The 19,291-nt window shown below is 60.3% G+C and overlaps 3 protein-coding genes across 4 annotated transcripts in view; 1 reads left to right on the top strand and 2 right to left on the bottom strand.

The window, feature by feature from the left end:
* EHBP1L1 (EH domain binding protein 1 like 1) overlaps window positions 1-231 on the top strand; it is a 17,139-nt gene extending 16,908 nt beyond the window's left edge. Inside the window, 2 exon segments of the mRNA XM_023765076.1 lie at window positions 3-21; window positions 23-231. Coding sequence (XP_023620844.1) covers window positions 3-21; window positions 23-70 — 67 coding nt within the window. The 3' untranslated portion in view covers window positions 71-231.
* Window positions 232-900: 669 nt separating this feature from the next.
* KCNK7 (potassium two pore domain channel subfamily K member 7) lies at window positions 901-3,580 on the bottom strand. The gene is made up of 3 exons (XM_006101556.3): window positions 3,231-3,580; window positions 1,455-1,853; window positions 901-1,228 (listed from the first exon to the last, which is right to left on the bottom strand). The coding sequence occupies exons 1-3, from the start codon at window positions 3,547-3,549 to the stop codon at window positions 1,023-1,025; spliced, it is 924 nt and encodes a 307-aa protein (XP_006101618.1). The 5' UTR covers window positions 3,550-3,580; the 3' UTR covers window positions 901-1,022.
* Window positions 3,581-4,976: 1,396 nt separating this feature from the next.
* MAP3K11 (mitogen-activated protein kinase kinase kinase 11) lies at window positions 4,977-18,458 on the bottom strand. Of its 2 annotated transcripts, XM_006101557.3 has the most exons (10): window positions 16,734-18,458; window positions 12,215-12,395; window positions 11,878-12,026; window positions 11,612-11,787; window positions 11,246-11,489; window positions 10,644-10,757; window positions 9,882-10,017; window positions 9,698-9,789; window positions 6,617-7,021; window positions 4,977-5,819 (listed from the first exon to the last, which is right to left on the bottom strand). In XM_006101557.3, exons 1-10 carry the CDS (start codon window positions 17,467-17,469, stop codon window positions 5,482-5,484), a joined length of 2,571 nt encoding a protein of 856 aa, XP_006101619.1. In that variant the 5' UTR covers window positions 17,470-18,458; the 3' UTR covers window positions 4,977-5,481. The 2 variants fall into 2 exon arrangements, with proteins under 2 accessions (XP_006101619.1, XP_014322479.1); XM_014466993.2 differs by lacking the exon at window positions 6,617-7,021 and having other exon boundaries at window positions 16,734-18,454.
* Window positions 18,459-19,291: the final 833 nt, after the last annotated feature.

A 19,291-nucleotide genomic window follows, 5' to 3' on the forward strand; every position in this document is an offset into this window, starting at 1 on the left:
GGCCTGGAGCAGCGGCGCCGCAAAGCTGAGCCGGCAGCTGAGCCGGCGCGAACGCTGTGTGCTGAGCTGAGCCGCCGCCGGAGGAGTCCTCGGCTTTCCGGTCGCCGCCCCGGCGTGCGCTCCCGACGACCCGGCCCCCTCGGCTGCCGCGCGCGGCTGTAGGGGCCGCTGTCGCTCCTTCCCCGGGAGGACGGGGTGCCGCGCCTTCGGGCGTATTAATTTGTCTGTGTGTGTGTGTGTGCGTGTTCGCGGGGGCCTGGGGGGCCCCCGGAGCGTCGGGCAGAACCCCTTCCCTCGACGGCAGGGGCCGGGGGGGGCCAGCCGAAGGGGAAGCAGGGTGGCTGTGAAACTGGCCGCGCCCGCCCCCCTCTGCTTCCTGTTCCCTGTGAGCAATAAAGTTGGACAAGGCCACACAGCACCGACTCTTTCTCGGGGCAGCTGGGGTTTCAATGGACGGAAGGGGTTGGTGCTTAGGCCGATAAGGTTGTCTGCGATCCTCGACGGGGCTGTGCGGGCTCTGAGGTTCCCAGATGCCAATGGAGCGGGACCTCCCAAGGTTGATGGGCTTTGGGTTCACTGTAGGGAACAACCGTTTCCAAAGAAGAGACAAAAACAGAGTTGGGGTTGTTGACCATTTTATTTTGTTTTGTTTTTTAAGATTCACCCTTTTTAAAAAATATTTTTATTGATTTCAGAGAGGAAGGAGAGGGAGAGAGAGAGATAGAAACATCAATGATGAGAGAGAATCGGCCGCCTCCTGCACGCCCCATTGGGGATCGGGCCCACATTGGAGACTGGGCCCACCACCCGGGCATGTGCCCTTGGCTGGAATCGAACCTGGGGCCCTTCAGTCCGAAGGCTGACGCTCTATCCACCGAGCCAAACCAGCTAGGGCAACCATTTTATTTTTTGTTAACATTTTATTCTCTGAGATTCTCACATCCACGCTTCCCCTTCATCTCTAGAGAATTCCCCTCAGGCTTCTTCACCTGAAAGGAGTTAACTCCATCACCGAACACCTGTCAGCAGGCGGGGGCCTGTTCTGGGGCTGCAGTTGAGGGGGGCAGGGTGCTGAGGGCCAGTTCATCCTGACCCAGGATGCCACCTTGGTCCTCAGCAGTCAAAGGGCCACTGGACCCAAAGAACTTCACCAAGGCACGGACCTGTGGCAGCTCCGAAAACGTCTCCACTGCCAGCAGCACGGCCAGGAGCCCCAGGAGCAAGTAACCTGGGGAGAAAAGGTTCTAGGGCAGCTTTGGGGGAAGCCGATGATGCTCTCTGCCCACCCCCTCGCCTGGGGACCCACCCTGGTACCTGACGCCACTCACAATTCTCTGCCGAGTTCTTCCAACTAAAATCCCCTACACCTGAGGCTCAGCCTCCCCCAGTGGTGTATGGGAGTTGTAGTCCAGGCTCCTCTCCTCCCACCCGTGCTCGTGGGCAGCTGAACTCACCGAGAAGTGCGATCTGGCCAAGGTGGTAAAGCACTGGATTCAGGTCACGGCCACGACCAGGCAGCAGGTCCCCCAGGCCGATGGTGCTGAGTGAGCCGAAGCAGAAGTAGATGGCCTCCAGCAGGCTGTCGTCGCCCTGCAGACCCCACAGCAACAGCGCGGGCAGCAGCACGAAGATACCAGCCACGAGCAGGCCCAGCCCAAGTGCCTGCAGCAACGCGGCCCTGGCCGGGGTCAGCTGCCAGCGGACAGCTACCCAGGCAACCGGGCAGCTGAGCAGAGGCAGCAGGCAGTGGCGCAGTGTGGCCACAAGTGCTAGGGAAGCTGGCAGCCCCAGGGCCGCGTAGACCACGCAGAAGGCCTTTCCGCCTGCTGAGAGCGGGGCCATGTGGCCGTAACCTGAACAGGAGAAAGACAGTGGGCAGTGAGCCCTTGTGTGCAATGCCTGCTAGGGTCCCCACTTCCCCCAGCAAGCCTGTGGAAGGCTGCCCTCTAGTGGCTGAAACTGCTGGAACCGTTTGGGCCCATGCTCTGGCTCTGCTCCTCATCAACTGCAGAGCCTTGGGCAAGTCCCTTAACCTCTCTGGACGACTCTTTTATTTTCTGGAAAATGAAAAATTAAAAGAGACAGTCTGCCCTCAGTCCTCTTGGGGCTGGGACAATTCTGAGAATTGCTGTCCTGCCCCAGAGGGAGCCTGGCTTTCTAAGATCCTCAGCTCTGCCTTTGACAGGTACTTCTGCACCCACTGGGCAGGGCATCACCCACCCTTTCATCCCCCAAAGGTGTTTTGAGTTCTCCTGTGTGCGGGCCTGGCGCTGGAATCTGAGTCTGCTCAGGCCCTGCCATGCGGTGGGGGAGGCAGGCAGGAAACCTGTCAGGGCACCGCAGAAAGAGCTGCAGAAGAGGCAGTGTGCATGAGAAAGGGCCTTCAGTGCCAGGACAGCTTCTGGAAAGCAGGGAGAGGTGAGAGAGCGGGAGAACAGGCCCAGCTAGTCCGGAGCTTGTAAACTCCAACGCCTCGAGGAGCCAGGCAGTGGTGGGGACCGGGAGACAAAAGGGAGTGGTGGGGACTGGGGTGCACTGAGAGCCTGTGCGCTGCCCCAAAGGCCAGGCCCTGTTCCGCTCCTGCCAAACGTTGCCTTGCAGGAATCCTGGCTCAATGCAAATAGGTTTTCTGATTTTTCCAACAGAAGTTGGAAAACAGATTAATTTAAAAAAATATTTAGAGACTTTGCTGACCAAAAAAAAAAAAAAAAAAAGACCAACCAAAAAAACCAGGGCTGTGTGTCCCATTGCTTTATTTCTTTGGCCCTTCACACATGCTGTTCCCTCTGCCAGGAATTCCTTCACCCCTCATCTCTGTGCCCTGGCTAACATCTCATCAAGACTTCTCACCTGGGAGCCTTCCCTCACGTTCCCTCCTGAGCCAGCGCTGCCCATCTGTACGCCCCAGGCTCACTCCATTTCCCCACCCAATCATCCATCCCATAATGTGTTCCCTGCCTTGCTGCGGGCCCATGGGGTCTGGGCACCTCTCCTGGGTCCCAAAGGGTGCCTTGGGGTGGGGCTGGAGAGGCCACGCCCCTCCTGGCAGCTGAAGTTGAGGCACCAGTTGGGGTGTGTTGGTGTGGAGAGACCCAGCTGTGATGTCAGGCCTCATAGAGCCTGGGCTCTGTCTGGCACTTTGGAGCTGGGGGAAGGGTTGTACCCCCAGGGACCCCAGGGGGCGCTGGAATTAGGAGGCCCCCTTCTGCCCAGCCACCTGGCAGCCTTACCTGTGGTGGTGAGGATGCTGGCGGTGAAGAGCAGGGCTGAGGGCAGATCCCAGTTCCCAGCCTTTGAGACATTGCCCAGGCTGGAGATCCCATGGGCCTGGGCTGCCAGGGCGGTGCCCAGCAGCTCCTCCAGTGCCCCGGTTGGCAAGCATGCCCCGTACTCCGCCTGGAAAGTGGCCAGCTCGGCCCTGAGCTGGGCCTGGAGCCGGCGTGCTGGGGGCCCCTCCAGGGCCTGGAGCACCGCAGCCCCAAGGCCCAGAGCCAGCAGGTGAGCCACGATCAGTAGCCCGTATCGAGCCCAGGGCCTCAGCCCCCCCATGGTGTGCGCCTGGGAGTCTGGGGTGTCCTGAGAGCTGGCTGCTCCACCTCAGGCAACTGGGAGGGTTGTCAGGTGGGGCCGGGAGGAGGTGCCGCGTGGGTGGCTGAGCGTGAGGGAAGCCTGGGACGCAGCTGGGCGAGTGTGAATGGAGGGAGAGGAGGCAGCTCAGGCTCGGAGATGAGCTGGATCGCTCCTCCCAGTTTCTAGGCCACTATTTGCCCAATTCCCCAAAGCTGGGGTGGCGAGGACCAGGTGGAGGAAGGTGAGGCCCAGAGAGTAAATGGCTCAGAATCACACTGCAGCGTTTACTCGGGGACACGACCACTGTCACACACGCCCATCCCCTCGGCGGCGGCTTGGATCCCGAGGACACAGCGGGAGAGGACAGACACACGTCCCTTCCTTTCTGTTCACACAGGAAATCTGTTGGCAAGGAAGCGTGAGGTTCACGTTGTCGTACGCCCCCTGAAGGAAACCTGGGCCATGGGCCTCTGAGAGCTCTGGGGCAGGGGCTCTCGCTGGGAAGGTGCCTGTAGGAGTGACAGTTCAGCTGGGGATAGAAGAGGCTAGTCAGGGTGGGAAAGAGCTGGGGTGTGAGAGGAACGGGCTGAGAGGGTGAGGACACAGCCTTGAGGACGAGTGTGGCCCAGGAGACCTGTGGGGTATTACTGTTTGCATCCTGGACGGAAGGTGGTGGCCGGGCAGCTGAGTGGGAGAGGAATAGGGGGTTGGGATGGGTCTGCTGGGGACAAGGGTGGCAAGGCGTTGAGGACACAGAGCGCTTGGGAGAGATGGTGCTGTCAGGTCTCCATTCCAAGTCCTTCCTGGTAAGCGCCCCCCCGCCCCACCACCCCCCGAACACTGCAGACAGTGAGCCTGGCTGCCGTGGACCATGAAGGGGAGGGGAGCCCAGACCAGGACTCGCAGAAACCTCAGAACCCCATGGTAGTAAGGAAAGCGAGTGGAGCCAGGTGCCAGGGCAGGTCACTGTGTCCAGACCCTGCGATAGAGTCAGGACAAACCTCCAAAACGCTGCCCAAGGGCTGTGTGTTCCTGAGTTCAGCGAGCTGCCTGGTTGGGAGCAGCATGGCCGAGTCCCAGGGGCGGTAACACGAACTGGCCCGAGGCTAAGCGGGGCCCTTCCGGCAGCAGGACTAGTCAGGTGAAGTCACCGGCAGTGGTGGGGAAAGCCTGGCAAGGGTGAGGAGGTGGGCGAGGCCAGCTTGTGTGGGTGCCAGGGTGGCTGACAAGGGCCTTGAATGCCTGACTGAAGCTGGTGGACTTGATCCCAGGAGAGGGGTGTGGTGCAAGGCACCAGCCCAGGCCCAGGCCCAGGCTGACGGACCGTTTGCTGGGGGCAGGAAGTCACCAGCATCGTGTGATGGGTTGGATCCCTGGTTACTTCCAAGAAAGGTGACAGGCTGTGCTTGGGGAGATAGCTTGGGAGTTTATTTGGCTTCATTGGATCCTGAGGCCGAGGCCCCAACCCTGGCCGGGCAGCAGGAAGGCACCTAGAGAACCCTGGCCCTAGATGACCCCCAGGGCAGGGGGGTTCAGGCACTAAGCCCTGGGGCAGGGGCCGCAGTAGCAGGACTTGGTCAAAAGTGCTGGTGACAGCTGAGGCCGGCCCCTCCCTGCGCTACCCCTGGGGGCGATTCCCTGAGACAGGCTATGGTCCTCCTAACCAGCTGGGTACAGGTCAGGCCCCAGTGGGGCAGGTAAGTCAGGGGACCCACAGGCTGCAGGTATGCGGGGGGTGCAGGCCCCCCATCCAGTGTGAAGGCTTCCTGTGCAGTGTAGTGTTCCTGACCCCCAAAGGGGGCGGGGTCCCTGGGGGGAGCCAAGGCAGCGTCAGAGGCTGGCCCGGCTCCTGTTCCAGTGTAGGCTGTGGCTCCTCTGGGGCAGCTGGAGCGTGGGGAGCAGCTGGTCCACTCACGGCCCTGCCTCCGGCATCCACGGGGCCTGGGCACCCATGTCTTTGGTCTGCGCCCTGCAGTCCTGAGGCCCCCCCCGGAAGGGGTTGGCGGGTGGAGAGTCCCAGAAGGGGTCTGAGTCTGGGAACAAGGTCCAGGGCGCCCGGCGGGGCGCAGGCTGTGGCGAGGGCAGGGGCGAAGGCCGTGGTCCAGCTGACACGAAGCTCCACGGGTCGATGCGGCTGCGAAGGGGTGAGGGCCGAGGTCGGCTGATGAGGCCCAGGGGCGGTGAGCGTGGGGTGCCCGGGGTGCCAGGAGCAGAGCGGGATATCCCTGGCGGGGGTGAAACAGTGCTTCCTGTGACGAGCAGAAGAAGAGCACAGGGTCAGGCAGCACCTACTCCTGGGTGTCCCAGGAGGCATGCCCTGCTCTGGGCCTGTTTTCCCATCTGCACAGCGAGCTACTTGACTCCTCACTTCATGGCCCCTTGTGCTCCCGGAGCATCTGTTTATAATGTGGTGGTAGGAGCCGGGCCTCTGGAGCAGACAGGCCTGGGCTTGGATCCCAGCTCTACCGCGTGGTAGTGGGAGCCGCAAGTCCCTGGCTCTCCCTGTGCCTTCAATTTCCTCATTTAAAAATGGGTCTAACAAGAGTAGCTAGTTCACAGGGTTCCTACAATAATCGCAGCAATCTCTGTAAAGCACTAGAAACAGTGTTCCTACAATAATCGCAGCAATCTCTGTAAAGCACTAGAAACAGTGCCCGCACAAGCAGGCAGCTAGCAGGCGTCTGCGATCACTGCTGTCATTGTTCCTTCTATTATTTCTCAACTAGCCTGGCGGGCCCTACTCCACTCCTGACCACTGGTGTGGGGTCCAGCACCCAGGTGTGGGGACCAGCACCCAGGTATGGGGGCCAGCGCCCAGGTGTGGGGACCAGCACCCAGGTATGGGGGCCAGCGCCCAGGTGTGGGGACCAGCGCCCAGGTGTGGGGACCAGCGCCCAGGTGTGGGGCCAGCGCCCAGGTATGGGGACCAGCGCCCAGGTATGGGGGCCAGCGGAGAAGTGGGCCTGGCCCTACTGCCCTGCATGCCCCCACCAGCCCTTCCTCCCCTCTCCATCACCAGGCAGGAGGCCTGCACTGGGCCACTCACCGCGCCTCCCTTCCTCGCGTCTGGGACTCTTGGCCGATGGCTGACCTGCAGGGACACCCAGCTCCAGCAGTAGGGGCGCGGGGGTGGGTGGGCCTGGGGCGTCGGGGCTCAACCGAGAAATGGGGGCTTGGGGCGTCTTGGGGGAAGAGCGGATGAGCCGAGAGGGGAGTGGGGAAGGGGGATGGGTGGGAGGCAGGGTGGGGGGCGTTGGCTGGGGCTCCCCACGCTCTCGGCCCTGGCCCCCAGGCGGCTGCAGGTCACGGCCAAGGCCCAGTGAGGCGAGCAGGGCAGTGCCGCGCAGCAGTGCGCGCTGGATCAGCTTGGGGGTCCCAGAGCCGCTGCTGCGTTCAGCCGGGGCTGGCCGCCGGGGCTCCTCTGGCTCTGGGCTCGGCCTTGGGGGGTTACCTGGTGGCGAGGGTGGGGCATAGGTTAGGGGACCTTCAGGTGGGGTGCTCTGGTACCCCTCATTGGCCCAGGTATGAGGTCTGAGTTAACATCTTCCCTGACCCCGCCCACCGTGCCTCCCCCCTCGCACACATCCAGGTCTTTCAAGAAGTGGGGGTGGGGGGAGGCAGTGCAGGCCAAAGCAGCAGCAGGGGCAAAGCCTGGGAGGCAGCTCCGTGCCCTGGAGCCAGAGATGGGGGAGGAAAAGGTCACCAGGAGGCAGCATTGGCCAGATCCTCAAAGGCCAGCCAGGAGCACCTGCAGGGCCCCAGGGACGGGATTAGGGCCTGAGCCCTGTGCCCACACTCTTCCTGGATGGGCAGAGCCTGGTCCTTCTGCCTGCCTGTCCCCACTGCAGGGGTAGCTTATCTGGGGCAGCAGGTGAACTCCGATGTACACAACATCACTGTCCCTATTCCCGAAACGAGGAAACAGGCTCAGAGAGGTTGCTGTTTGTGCCAGCCCCCAGCTGAATGACTTAGGGAATGACGTTGACCGATCTCATTCCTCAAGAGTCCCAGGATCAGAGAGGTTAAGGGCGTGTCTAAGGCTGCACAGCCAGTATGGGGCGGAGCAGGCCTCACTCTAGGCAGGGGCAACAGAGCCTTTGCTCTCCACCACTTTCCAACCTGTCTGCTCTGATTTCAGGACATCTGTGTCCTACTTGTGGGCCTAGCGGGCCTGTCAAACCCCAATCTTGTCCGGTCCTCCTTGGCTCTAGAACCTGCCATGGCTCTCCATTGCCAAGAGAAGAAAGTCCACGCTCCTTGGCTGGGCTTTCAAAGCCCTCCCCAGCCTCCCCGCCACCTTCCCTGTCTCTTTGGGCCAAACGTAGAGTGGGCCTGCCTGGAGTGGAGCCCTGGGCGGGGTATCGAGAGAAAGAACTAAAACTGGGAGAAGATGAGCTTCTACTTTGAATCAGAACTTGTTTCTTTGTTGTTGTTTTTTGGGGGGGGGGTCCCTGTTCTCAGCCACAGCCCTGACCCAGTCTCTCTGCCTCTGAAGACAGGTCTCTGCATAAAAACTCCCCACCATTTTCAGGCTCTTCCTTCACCGGCGCCTGCTTATTTTTCCAGCTTTGCTCACTCATTCATTCGACAAACTTCTACCGACAAACTTCCATTGTCAGGGCTGCACTGGGCTTCACAGACCCAGGAGGTGCAGGCCTAGTGCTCTCCTGTCACTGCCTGGCTCTCAACTCTGCTCTGAGTCCAGCCGGACTTCCTTTTGCTCAGGTCTGGTGAGCCCCACGTCTGCGCACACACATTCCCTCTGCCCAGCACACCTTCCCCACCCATCGAGACCCAGCTCAGATGTTGCCTCCTCTGGGAAGCTGGTATTGTGATTTGTAATAAGAAATATATACTTGGTCTTCCTCTCATTCCAGGCACAGAGCTCCTAAAACCCCGGGAATTTCCTAAGTGATAGAGTGACAAAGGTAAAGGAGCACCTTTTAAAATTCAGAACAAGCCCTGTTGACCACACCTGAGTTCATATTAACGGGGTGACTTTGGGAAAGCCCTTAGGGATAGGGGTCTGGTCGCCAGAGGAACCAGCCACATCCTTAGAGCTGGAACTTTCCAGGGAGGGGACAGGCTGGAGATTGAGTTCAATCACCAATGAGTTCATCAATCCATCATATCCACTTAATGAAGCCTCTATAAAAACCCTGGCTGAGGGGCTTGGAGAACTTCCTGAACACATCTGGATGCTGGGAAAGTGGTGCATATGGAGAGGGTGTTGGTGCCCACGCCCCTACGCATCTTTCATCTGGTTGTTCTTGATCTGGTTGTTCTTGATCTGTATCCTTTATAATAAACTGGTAATCTAGTAAGTAAAGTTTTCCCGAGTTCTGTGAGATGCTCTAGCAAATGATCAAACCTGAGGAAGGCTTGTGGGGATCTCCAATTTATAGCCAGTAGGTCAGAAACACAGGTGACAACCTGGACTGGCATCTGAAGTGGGAGCAGTCTTGAGGGACTGAGCCCTTAACCCGTGGGGTCCAGGTAACTAACTCCAGGCAAATAGTGTCGGAAATGAACTGAATTGGAGTGGAAAGAAGTTCTCGCAGGGGGCTGGGAGGTTAAGGTCCTGTACTCTTGTGGGCGACTGGAGTGCGGCTTGCGCTAGGGCAGTGGTCGGCAAACTGCGGCTCGCGAGCCACATGCGGCTCTTTGGCCCCTTGACTGTGGCTCTTCCACAAAATACTGACTTCTGCGCATGGGACACGAAGTTTCAATCGCACTGTACATGCGCGCCCGCACGTGGTATTTTGTGGAAGAGCCACACTCAAGGGGCCAAAGAGCCGCAGTTTGCCGACCGCTGCGCTAGGGTAACCCAGTGCTCAGCCAGTAGCTGGGCGGGGGCAGGTGATGTCCTTTCAGGTAACCATTCCATCTTCCTTCCCTCCCTAGAGCCTGCTGAGGGCATAGTGACGGCCTTGGGGCCAGGAAAGAGCCCTCTTCAGACTCTGGGCTCCCTGAGGTTGGGCTTCATCCAGCTCAGTTGTGGGCCTACAGTTCAGAACTGGGTTCTAGGGCTGGCTTTGCTGTGCCTGCTGGCTTCTGGTCGTCTCCCCGCAGTACCCGCAGAAAGAGTGCAGCAAAAAGTCTTCTGGGGACCAACAAGGCCACTCACCATTGAGTGTTGGGGGTGTGGACGGAGATCCTAAGGGGGATGAGTCATCTGAATCCAGGTACCAGGTGGCTTCGTCCATGCGGGACCTTCTCCTGGTTACAGGAGGGGAAGGGAGTTGTGCTTTGTGAGTCCAGGACTGTTGGGAGGCAGAGAATACTGGAGCTGGGGGCACTCAGGCACTCACCTCCCATTCTGGGCTTCCCCAGGCTTGGGGGAACTGGGACCCCAGGCCCAGCATGCTCGGCGTTCTCCATTGCTTGAGTCCTCCTGGCGTCGGGGGGACTGGCGGCCCCATGCCTGGCCTGGTTCTGCAGGCTCCACTGTGGAGGGAAAACCAGTGGAGTCTGAGCTGAGGTCAAGAGCTCTGATCCTTGTGCTCTGCCATCACGAGAATCAGGCTCCAGAGGTAACATGCTGGGCTCCAATCCATCCCTGGGTGGGCTTTGGGCCACAGAGAACTTAACAGAATTTAGGTGGGTTTGGGTCCTGGGGTAGGGAGCTGGGGGGGGGGGGGGCATCTCATCTAGTCCCTCAGGGGGCATTTGCTGTTTAGTAGTTAATTTTTTGTTTAGTAGTTAGTACAGACACGGCAGAAATCCACCTGGGTTTTAATTCTGCACTGTTATTAGCTGTGTAATGTTAGGCAAGTTACTTTTTTCACTTTCCTTATTTATAAAACTTAATAAGGACAGCTCCCTCACAAAGTTATTGTGAGGAATTAAGTCAATATTAGCAAGACATTTAGAAAAACAAGGACTCATATAAAATTAGAAAATACTAGTATCCTACAACTGTTTGACGTTTTACAAGTTAGTAAAATAAATGCTGCTTGGGGAACGCGAAGGTACCAGTCTAGACTGAGAGGGAAGGGAGACTGGGGCCGAGGAGAAGGTTTGACAGAAAGGTAAGAGGTGGGGCAAGGACAGAGGGAGGTGAGGCTTCTTACACTGGATGGCCCGAAACCGGGGAAAGGTGGGCGAGTCCCCAGCTCCGACCTCGAACACGTTCCTCCTCCGGTCCAGGCCGGGCGAGGCCTGCACAGTGATTCGGTGTTTGAAGTCTGGGTTTGGGAAGGAAGCAGGGCCAGTTCGTGGTGAAGGAGAGCCAAGATCCCAACCTGCAGGGGCCCCGGGCCGGCTCGTGGGCAGCGCGGGGACCGGGCCTGGCACGATGGGGATGTGGCTGGGGCCAGCTTACTGCCCTCCCGGGCCCCGGGCTCTCGGTAAGGAAAGCGGACCGCCCGCGGGGACCCCAGCATCCGGAGGAGAGCGCCGGAGCCCGAGATTCCCAGAGGCCGCCGCCCCGCCCCGCCCCTCGGCCTTCCCAGAACTTCCAGGGTCCCCGCCCCTTCCCCGTTGCAGCCACTCTCAGGCCGACATGCAAATGTTCCCGCCAGAACCCGCCCACAAACACGCCGAGTCCCAACCCCGACCAGCCTTCAGCTCGCGGGCCCACCCACTAACTCCCCGAATCAATCAGCGCGAACGCCGGGCCCCGCCCCCCGCCCGCGCAGCCAATGGCGGGCGGCGCGCCGGGCCCGCCCCTTACCGAGTGGCATACTGATGCGCTCGCCGCCGTCGCGCGCGCGGAGCTTGCTGCGCTTGAAGGTGCCGCGGCGGCGGCGCACGTGCGGGCGCTCGCGGTCCACCTGCTGCAACAGCAGCGTCAGCTCGCGCTCGAACACCTCCAGCTCCCACTGAGCCAGCAGGTGTTCGCGCCGCCGCAGCTGCTCGGCCTGGGAGCGCTGCTCACGCGCCGCGCGGGTCAGCTCCTCCTCGCGGCTCAGTAGTTCCTGTGCCCGGGACAGTGGAGACGGTGGGGTCAGTCCCGAAGGGCCCTGGCGCCCGCCCCAACTCTCTGCCCGAAGGAGACCCGAGTGTCTCCTTCCAACCCCGGGACCCTGACTCCTCCCACCTTTTCCTTGGCCCGCAGCTCATCGAAAAGGCCTTGGATCTCACGCTTCCAGCCTTCCTGCATGGAATGGAAGGAGTCCCGCGGCATTTCCCGCAGGACCTGGGCCTCCAGCGCCTCCAACTGCTGCAGGATGGAGGCGAAGTCGGGCCTGCGGTGGGGGTCCTGCGCCCAACAATCTGGGGACACAGGATGGGGAGGGGACAGAGTAAGAAGAGGCCTGTGGGCGGAGGAGCTCTGTCCCTCACCCTCCCGCACCATCCCCTTACCGGCCATGAGCTGCGCGAAGGGCTCGGGGCAGGTGGATGGGATGGGCAGTGTAAGCTTGTTAACAGCCACTCCGTAGGCTACAGCAAGGCAGTCGATGCCCCGGTAGGGCACCTCTCCAGTCAGCAATTCCCACAACAGCACCCCAAAGCTGTGGGAGAGAGAAGGGTGTGTCCTCTCCTCTACTCATTGCCATTTCACCCCAAAGCAACCAGGAACTAAATGGCTTGGGCCCCTCCCCCTGAGCTCCACCTGTCTGCCCAGCCCTAGATTTTGGCAGCCACATCTACCCCGTGCAGCCCCACAGCTGGCCCCGTCCAGCCTCCCTCCAGGCCGCACCTCCAGACATCGCTGCCCTTGGAGAAGGTGGAAGCCTTGATGACCTCGGGCGCCATCCAGGCATAGGTGCCAGCGGCACTCATTTGTGTGGTTTTGTGCCACTCGCGGGCCAGGCCGAAGTCAGTGATCTTCAGGGTCTTGTGCTCCATGTCGTCACCCTCAATGGGCTGCAGCAGCAGAACTGGGGAAGAGAGAGGCAGGACTGTGGTTGCTGCAGGCTCAGGTGGGAGGGACAGGGGAGAGCTAACTGTCCTCTGACAGACATGTAGCTGGGCCCTGGGGGCATGGAGGTGATCTTGCCCAGGAAGGAGAGCTTGCTGCTGGGGCTGGGATGGACTCAGACAAAAATAACAATCCTGGGAAATGTTTCCAGAGGGGCTACTATAAGCCTGGCATTTTACACTCAGTTCTAGCGGTCACACACAAAAATGTTGTGAGGCAGTCATCAATATTCCCATTTTACAGATGAAGAAACTGAGCAAGGACATGACTTGGCTAAGGTCATAAACAAATTAAACAGAGATTCCAACCTAGTCTGTGAGGTTCCAAAGCCAGGCCTATAACTTTCTCCTGATGCTGCATTGAATAGAAACTAGAATGTAGCAGCCTCTTAGCCTTGATGGCCTTAATTTCAAGAGAAACCCGTGTCTGGCCATTTTGCTAAAGCAGGAGTGTGGATCAGAACCTCCCTTGGGGTGGGGAGCAGGAGGCAGCCTTTGGTGAGAAAGGAAGCCCAACAGGCACCACAGACCCCTGGTGCCCATATCGCAGGGTGGCCAGTGCAGCCACTCCCACGGGAGCCAGACTCCAAAAGATAACTACTAAGGCAGCTGGATGTGGAGGGGAAGGGAGGGGTCTGAGAAGACGATGGTTCTTGCCCAGAAAGGAGGAGCCTGGGATAAATGTAGGAGTGGATGGTTACACTTGGCAGGGGCTCATGGCTCTGACCCAAATGGGGCCACCGTATCTGCACAGAGAGAAGCAGCCACTTGCAAACCTCTCATCAGGAAAAACATGGCTCCAATGAGAGTTTGAGAGGACAAAGCAACAGAATCATCCAGGGTCTGAAAGGGCCTCTCTCCCTCTCTGGTTGTAGAAAACTGCACTGCAGAGAAGTGACATTCAGAAACTACATTTCTGAATACGTATCATTCCAGAGCACACCTCAGCTCTCCTGCCCAGGTGACAGCATCATAATGGGGGCAGCACAGGGCACTGGGGGTGGAGTACCAGCGTGTCACTCGGTCAGGGGCGGGCCCCAGCACCAGCACAGCCCAGTGAGTCAGAGAAGACTTCTCAGAAGAGGTGGCAGAACCAGGCCTAAAGCCACAACTGATCTTGCTTCTGGCCAAGCTCTCTGGGCCTTGTGGGGGCATCTGGCACTGCTCCCCAACCCTTCCCCAAGGTCCTTGACTCCTGGGGCCTCTGACTGCTTGTGTTTCCTTCAGGGCCTCCCCTGCCCTCAGCCCTTTCCATGCAGGTGCTCCTCAGAGCCCGGCCTCTCCGACGCCTCTGCCCACTGCTCCCAGACTGTTCTGGCTCTCCCGGGTGCCAGCCACCTCTTGGCATCTCCCATATTTGCACCTCGAGGCCAGAAGTCAATTCAGCTGCCCATCACCTGGCCTACCTGATGTCCACCGGCCCTCAACAGCCACCGGCATCATCCCACCAGGCCCGGCAAATCTTCTTGCCATTTCTCCTCATTCAGAGGATGGTCCTACAATCTCCCCTCTCCTCTGAGCCCGACTGGGGCTGAGTCCTGAACAGTTAATAAAGCCGAGGTGATAACAAAAGCCACCTCAGAGGGTTGGCATGAGATCCCAGTTTTTAAAGCCTCAGCACAGGGTCTGACACCCGGCATGAGCATGCTGGATGCCAGTTGTGCTAAAGACTCTGCCACTCGCTAACATCTCTCTGTAGACTCTCTCTTCTCCATCCTCCATCACAACTTACTCTGGCTTGGCTGCTGGAGGCTCAGAACTGGACCTTTTAGGAAACCCTACAGGAGCTCATTCCCAAGAACTGCAACAGGCTGGGGGCGGGTGGCTGGAGTGGGACCAGCCAAAGGGGTCTGTGTGCCGGGGTTGGGAAGGGACTCCTGTCTCCTCTGGTGCCAGGACCCACCCATCCTCTGGCAGACCAACCCTGGCTGCTTCCTGGCTGTGTCTCTAGCCGCATGTGAGACCTCACAGACGAGCGAAGCACTTGCTGTACCAGTATCTCAGGCCGGGAGGCCAGCCGTTCCTTTTCAGCCAGCTAATCTGAGACCCAGATAACTCACCCAAAGTCTCGGGACTTCTTTGTACGGGCGGCCTTTCTGCCACCTCCCGCCCCCAGCTGGACCTCACTACTTCAGCGTCTCGTCCTCTCCCCTGCATCTCCTGTTTGTCTCCAAGTGCTTTGAATTTGTCCCAACCCAAGTTGCTCTTCTGGTGTCTGATGTAGACCTTGGGAGTGGGGTGGTCAGGGGCCATCCGGAAGAGAGAGAGCTGGAGAGCCCCCTCTCAGGGTCCCCTGAGGGCTCCCGGCCCCAGCCCCCTCCCAGGCTGGCCTCTGTGGGGCTCGGGAGTGGCCTAGGCCGCTCACACCTCTTCCGCTTTCCCTCCCATGGTCTCTACTTCTCCTTTCTGGGGGCCTGGCGCAGGTCTCCAACTGGGGGGGGTCCTTTGGGGAGAACTGGGGGAGGTCAGCCCCAGGCCGGGCTGGCTGGTCAGTCCTGTGACTCGTGGGCCTGGAGAATTCCCCCTCCACTCCCCGCCAGGCTTCCTCACAAGGCCCCCATTGTCCAGGAAAATCACGCCATTGTTTCCTGCCTGCGCCCCCCCAGTCCAGGGACTCCCCCGCCCCAATCCCGCAGACAGTACCTCAGGCCTAGGACTGGGGTCTGCAAGGTGGGAGGCCAGGCTAGGGAGGCTGAGGGCACCCCGCCTGCCCTTAACCACCACCCAGACTCTGGGAGAGAAGCAGGGGGACTGGAGGGGAGTGGGGGTGCAATCCCTGGCTCCTTCCTCTCCCACAAGCCCCCCACCCCCAGCTCTTTCCTCCCCTGTAGGCAGCTGGACTGGGGAGGGAGCAGAGGCTGGAGCAGGGGCAGGAAGCTGGCTCAGGGGCAGCAGGAAACGCAGGAAGCGGTGGGGAGGGTGGGGAGCAGGGGCCTGGGCTATTGTTCCATTTTTTCTGGAAAGAAAACTGGAGGAAAAACAGAAGATGGAGTCCCCTCCCCCTGGGGCCTTCGGGGAATCCCCCTCAGGCTGGGCAGGGAGTGGGGGGTCCTAGATGGCTAGAACCCAGAAGTGAGGCTGAGAGGTGGAAACTGCCCCCTGCTACAGATGACAGGAGGGGGTGGGTGGCTGGCAGACATCCCCTGGCCCCCTTTGGCCCTGGCCAGGACTTGGATATCACCGGGTCCTGGCGTTCTCCCTCCAGGTCCCTTGTCCATGGTCAGCCCAGCCCAGGAGGCTCAAAATATACATCTCCCCCCTGCAAGAGCCGCCCATGCCTCTCCAGCAATCCCACTGGCCCCTCCTGCGCTTCCTTTTGCTCTGTAGCCTACACCCGGGGCTCCCCAGGCCCAGCCTGTGTCCCCCCACTACTGTGCTGGGTACTGCCTCCTGGCCTTTGCTCTTGTCAGGCCCTGCCGGACATCCAATTGGGTGCCTCCCTGAACGCTGGCTGCTTTTGGCCTGTGTGAAGCTTGTCTGCTGGAGGAAGCGCTCTGAACTTGTCCCTCCTTGTTTTGGGTCCCTGCTGAGCAGTGCGCAATCCCAAATGGCTGAGGATGGAGGCCTCGTCCCACCACACCCACCCCAAGGGCTGATTCCAGGCGAGGCCCCGTTGGTGAGCCAATCCCCAAATATCCACTCACGACTGAGGACCTACTGTGTGCTGGCATCAGACACCAGGGCTTGCCAAGACTGTTAAGCCATTTTCCCCGCCCCGTTACTCCCTTTTTACAGAGTCTGAAATTGAGGCTCTGAGTTGAAATAACCACCTAGAGGTCATGCAGCCAGGGGGAGGGGGAGGGGGAGGGCCAGAATTCCAGCCCATGACCACCAGGCTTTCCCCTCGGAGATCTCTGTTCGGGAGTACCTGCCCATCACAAGAGGAGGGGAGAGGAGAGAGCCAACAGCACAGGTGAGAATTTTAGGGGACAGGAAGGTGAGTGCCAGCATCCAGTGTTCTGCTACCTTGAGGTGGCCATCCTTAGGCAGGATCCTGAGGGCCCACCTGAGCGATCCCAATTTTTTAGCTTCTGTAAGCTGGGGCCAAGAACTTCTGCGCTGGGGCATGAAAGACGCCGGTGCCTGGTACTCCTGCTCTGGGGGCAGTGGGCATCCCAGTCAACTGGGACTCCCCTTGGGCAAGAGATCCTGCCTCTAGTGCCACAGAGGCCATACTGGGAGAGGGCTGGGAGCCAGTACCTCTCAGAGGCCAGGTAGCCCCAGGCGGGTTCAGCTGAGAGTTGGCAGTATGTGTGTGCTTGGCCACGCCACCCTCCAACCCTGCTCCCCAAACTCACTGTTGTTGGACTTGAGGTCTCGGTGGATGACGGGCACCAGGGCCTCGCAATGCAGGTAGTGCATCCCACGGGCGATCTGCACAGCCCAGTTGACCAGCACGTGGGGGGGTACACGCCGCCCAGCCAGGGCACGGCTGAGGGGACCACCAGCTGCGTACTCCATCACCAGGCACAGGTTGGGCTCCTCCAGGCACACCGCCTTGAGGGCGATGATGTTGGGGTGTGCCAGCATGGCGAAAAGCCGGGCCTCCTGGCGCACGCTCTCAGCCGTCACACTGATGTCCTCGTCGGGGTCCTGTCGAGCTGCCTTCACAGCCACCAGCTCACCTCGCCAGCTCCCACGGTAGACCTTGCCGAAGCCACCAATGCCGATCACCTCCTCTAGCCGCAGCTCCTGGAAGTTGGCCACCTCGCAGGGGGGCGGGCCGCCCCGAGACACATAGTTGGACGGAAAGATGCCTACCTGGCCGCCTACCTGGCCCGCCCACCAGCCCTCGTCGCCGGAGATAGCTGCATCCCGGGACAGCACCTCCACTCGGTCCCCCTTCCGCAGGGCCAGCTCGTCCTGCCCGTTGGGCTCGTAGTCAAACAAGGCTGTCCACACAGGGTTGGCATAAGCCGCTGCTTTCGGGGACCCCTCTGGCCAGCTTCCGCCGCTGCCACCGCCGCCCCCACTGCCACCGCCGTTCCATGAACCCAGCGGGCTCTTGAGGAAGAGGTTCTTCAAGGGCTCCATGGCCTGGAGCGGGCGTTGGGGCGGGTGGGGGACCGTCCCTGGGTGCCCCGGGTCTCCACCCCTGCTGGCTGCGGAGGCCCTAGTCCCGGAACCCGGGCATGCGGGCCCTGGCCCTCAGCCCCAGACCCACGCCTCTCTGGGGAGCCAGGAGTGTCGCCTCCTGGCCCGCCGCATCTCGGGCTTTCCGAGGAGGGCCAGCCAGGCCAGTGTGGTCAGGCTCGGGGGGTGGGACCCCGGGGTCTCTGGCGTCTCACCATGGCCAGCTCAGAAGGGCCTGGCGTCCCTCCGCAGTCCCGGGAGCCTGGCTCCAGCACCCGCCAAGTGTAAGGTGGAGCCGGCCAGGGGCAGCGCCCGGGCTCCGGTTGGGTCTTTTCGCGCAGGGGTGGCTGGAGCGTCCCTAGTTGGGCCGAGCTGCCCCTTCCTGGCCCAGCTCCCTCGGCCCGATGGCTCCAACCCCCGTTCCCTTCTTCCTCCTCCCTTTGTACTTTGGCCCCGGGGGCGGGAGGCAGAGGTGGAGGGTGGAGTTTCACTTTTTTCCGCTCTTCTCCCTCCTGCAGGAAACAGCATCAGATGACGCGAGCGGGTAGCACCGCTCCCGAACCGGAGGCTGCGGGAGACCAAGCAGGCGAGTTCCCGGTCGCGGTGCAGAAGACAGAAGGAGGGCAGGGCAGCCCCGGCCCCCGCCGAGGTTGTCTCTGATCGGATGGGCCACCCCCGCCCCCTGCATCAGCGTCAGTTAAGATCCTGGCTTGGAAGTGGCGTAAACCCGAGTCTGGTCTCGGCTCCCAAGTTGTGACCCATCCTCTCCGCGCCTCATTCTCACATCTGAAATGGGGACCAGCTTTGCAGAGCTGGTGGGGCGGGGGTGGGGGAGATTGGAGGAGGACAGAACTGGCTGCACCTCAAATTCTTGCAGCGGGTTGTCTAAGGCGCTCCTTTTCCCCTCACCAGCGAAGCATTCGCTTCTTCGTGCCTCTTCCCAAGTAGGCAGAAACCCGAGACCTGTCCTGAACTTAGCCAGCGATTGGAGTCAGAATAGTTAAGTCGCCCTCAGCCACAGTGTTGACCCCAATTGCCTTGAGCCTGTCACTTTAAGAAAAACGACGCTATCCTGTTTCGACTATTCCCGCCTGTTCTGGAGTGTCGCTCTCTGCACTCCAAATCTGAGCTCTGACCCGGAAGTAGAGGCAGCTCCAGTCCCCAGACGCTCGTGACGTTTGCGGTCCAGCACCAAAAGGGGCTGACCTAGAGGGAGGTGCTCCAGTGGAGCTGAAATATCGCCGTAGCCCTGGAGAGTCCACGCCTCCATCCTTTTCCCCCCCACCTTCATAGGAAGGCCTTTTAAAAAATATATATATTTCTTTATTGATTTCAGAGAGGAAGGGGGAGGGAAAGAGAAACAACGATGAGAATCATTGATCGGCTGCCTCCAGCACGTCCCCTACTGGGATCGAGCCTGCAACCCAGGCAGGTGCCCTTGGCCGGAATGGAACCTGGGACCCTTCGATCCGCAGGCCAACGCTCTATCCACTAAACCAAACCAGCTAAGGAATTGGAAGAGCTTTGCGCCAATTAACAGGTCCTGCGCCGGGGGCAGGGGTCTCGCCGGTGATTGGTTCTTTGACCCGCACCAAAGCACCTTTAGTTCCGCCCAGTGGTGGTTTTCGCTTGGTTGGCAACGCCTAGGTGTGCGCATGCGCCCACGCGCTTCTACCCTTTGGATTCTCCTCCCTTAGACTTGGACTCTGCGCACGCCCAAAAGGCTCCCGGCTTCTCAGCGCCCCAACGCCTTCTCGCGCTTGCGCATTCATGCCGTCAGGTT

The sequence above is a fragment of the Myotis lucifugus genome, unplaced genomic scaffold, assembly GCF_000147115.1.
Source record: "Myotis lucifugus unplaced genomic scaffold, Myoluc2.0 scaffold_373, whole genome shotgun sequence".
NCBI classification, from domain to species: domain Eukaryota; kingdom Metazoa; phylum Chordata; class Mammalia; order Chiroptera; family Vespertilionidae; genus Myotis; species Myotis lucifugus.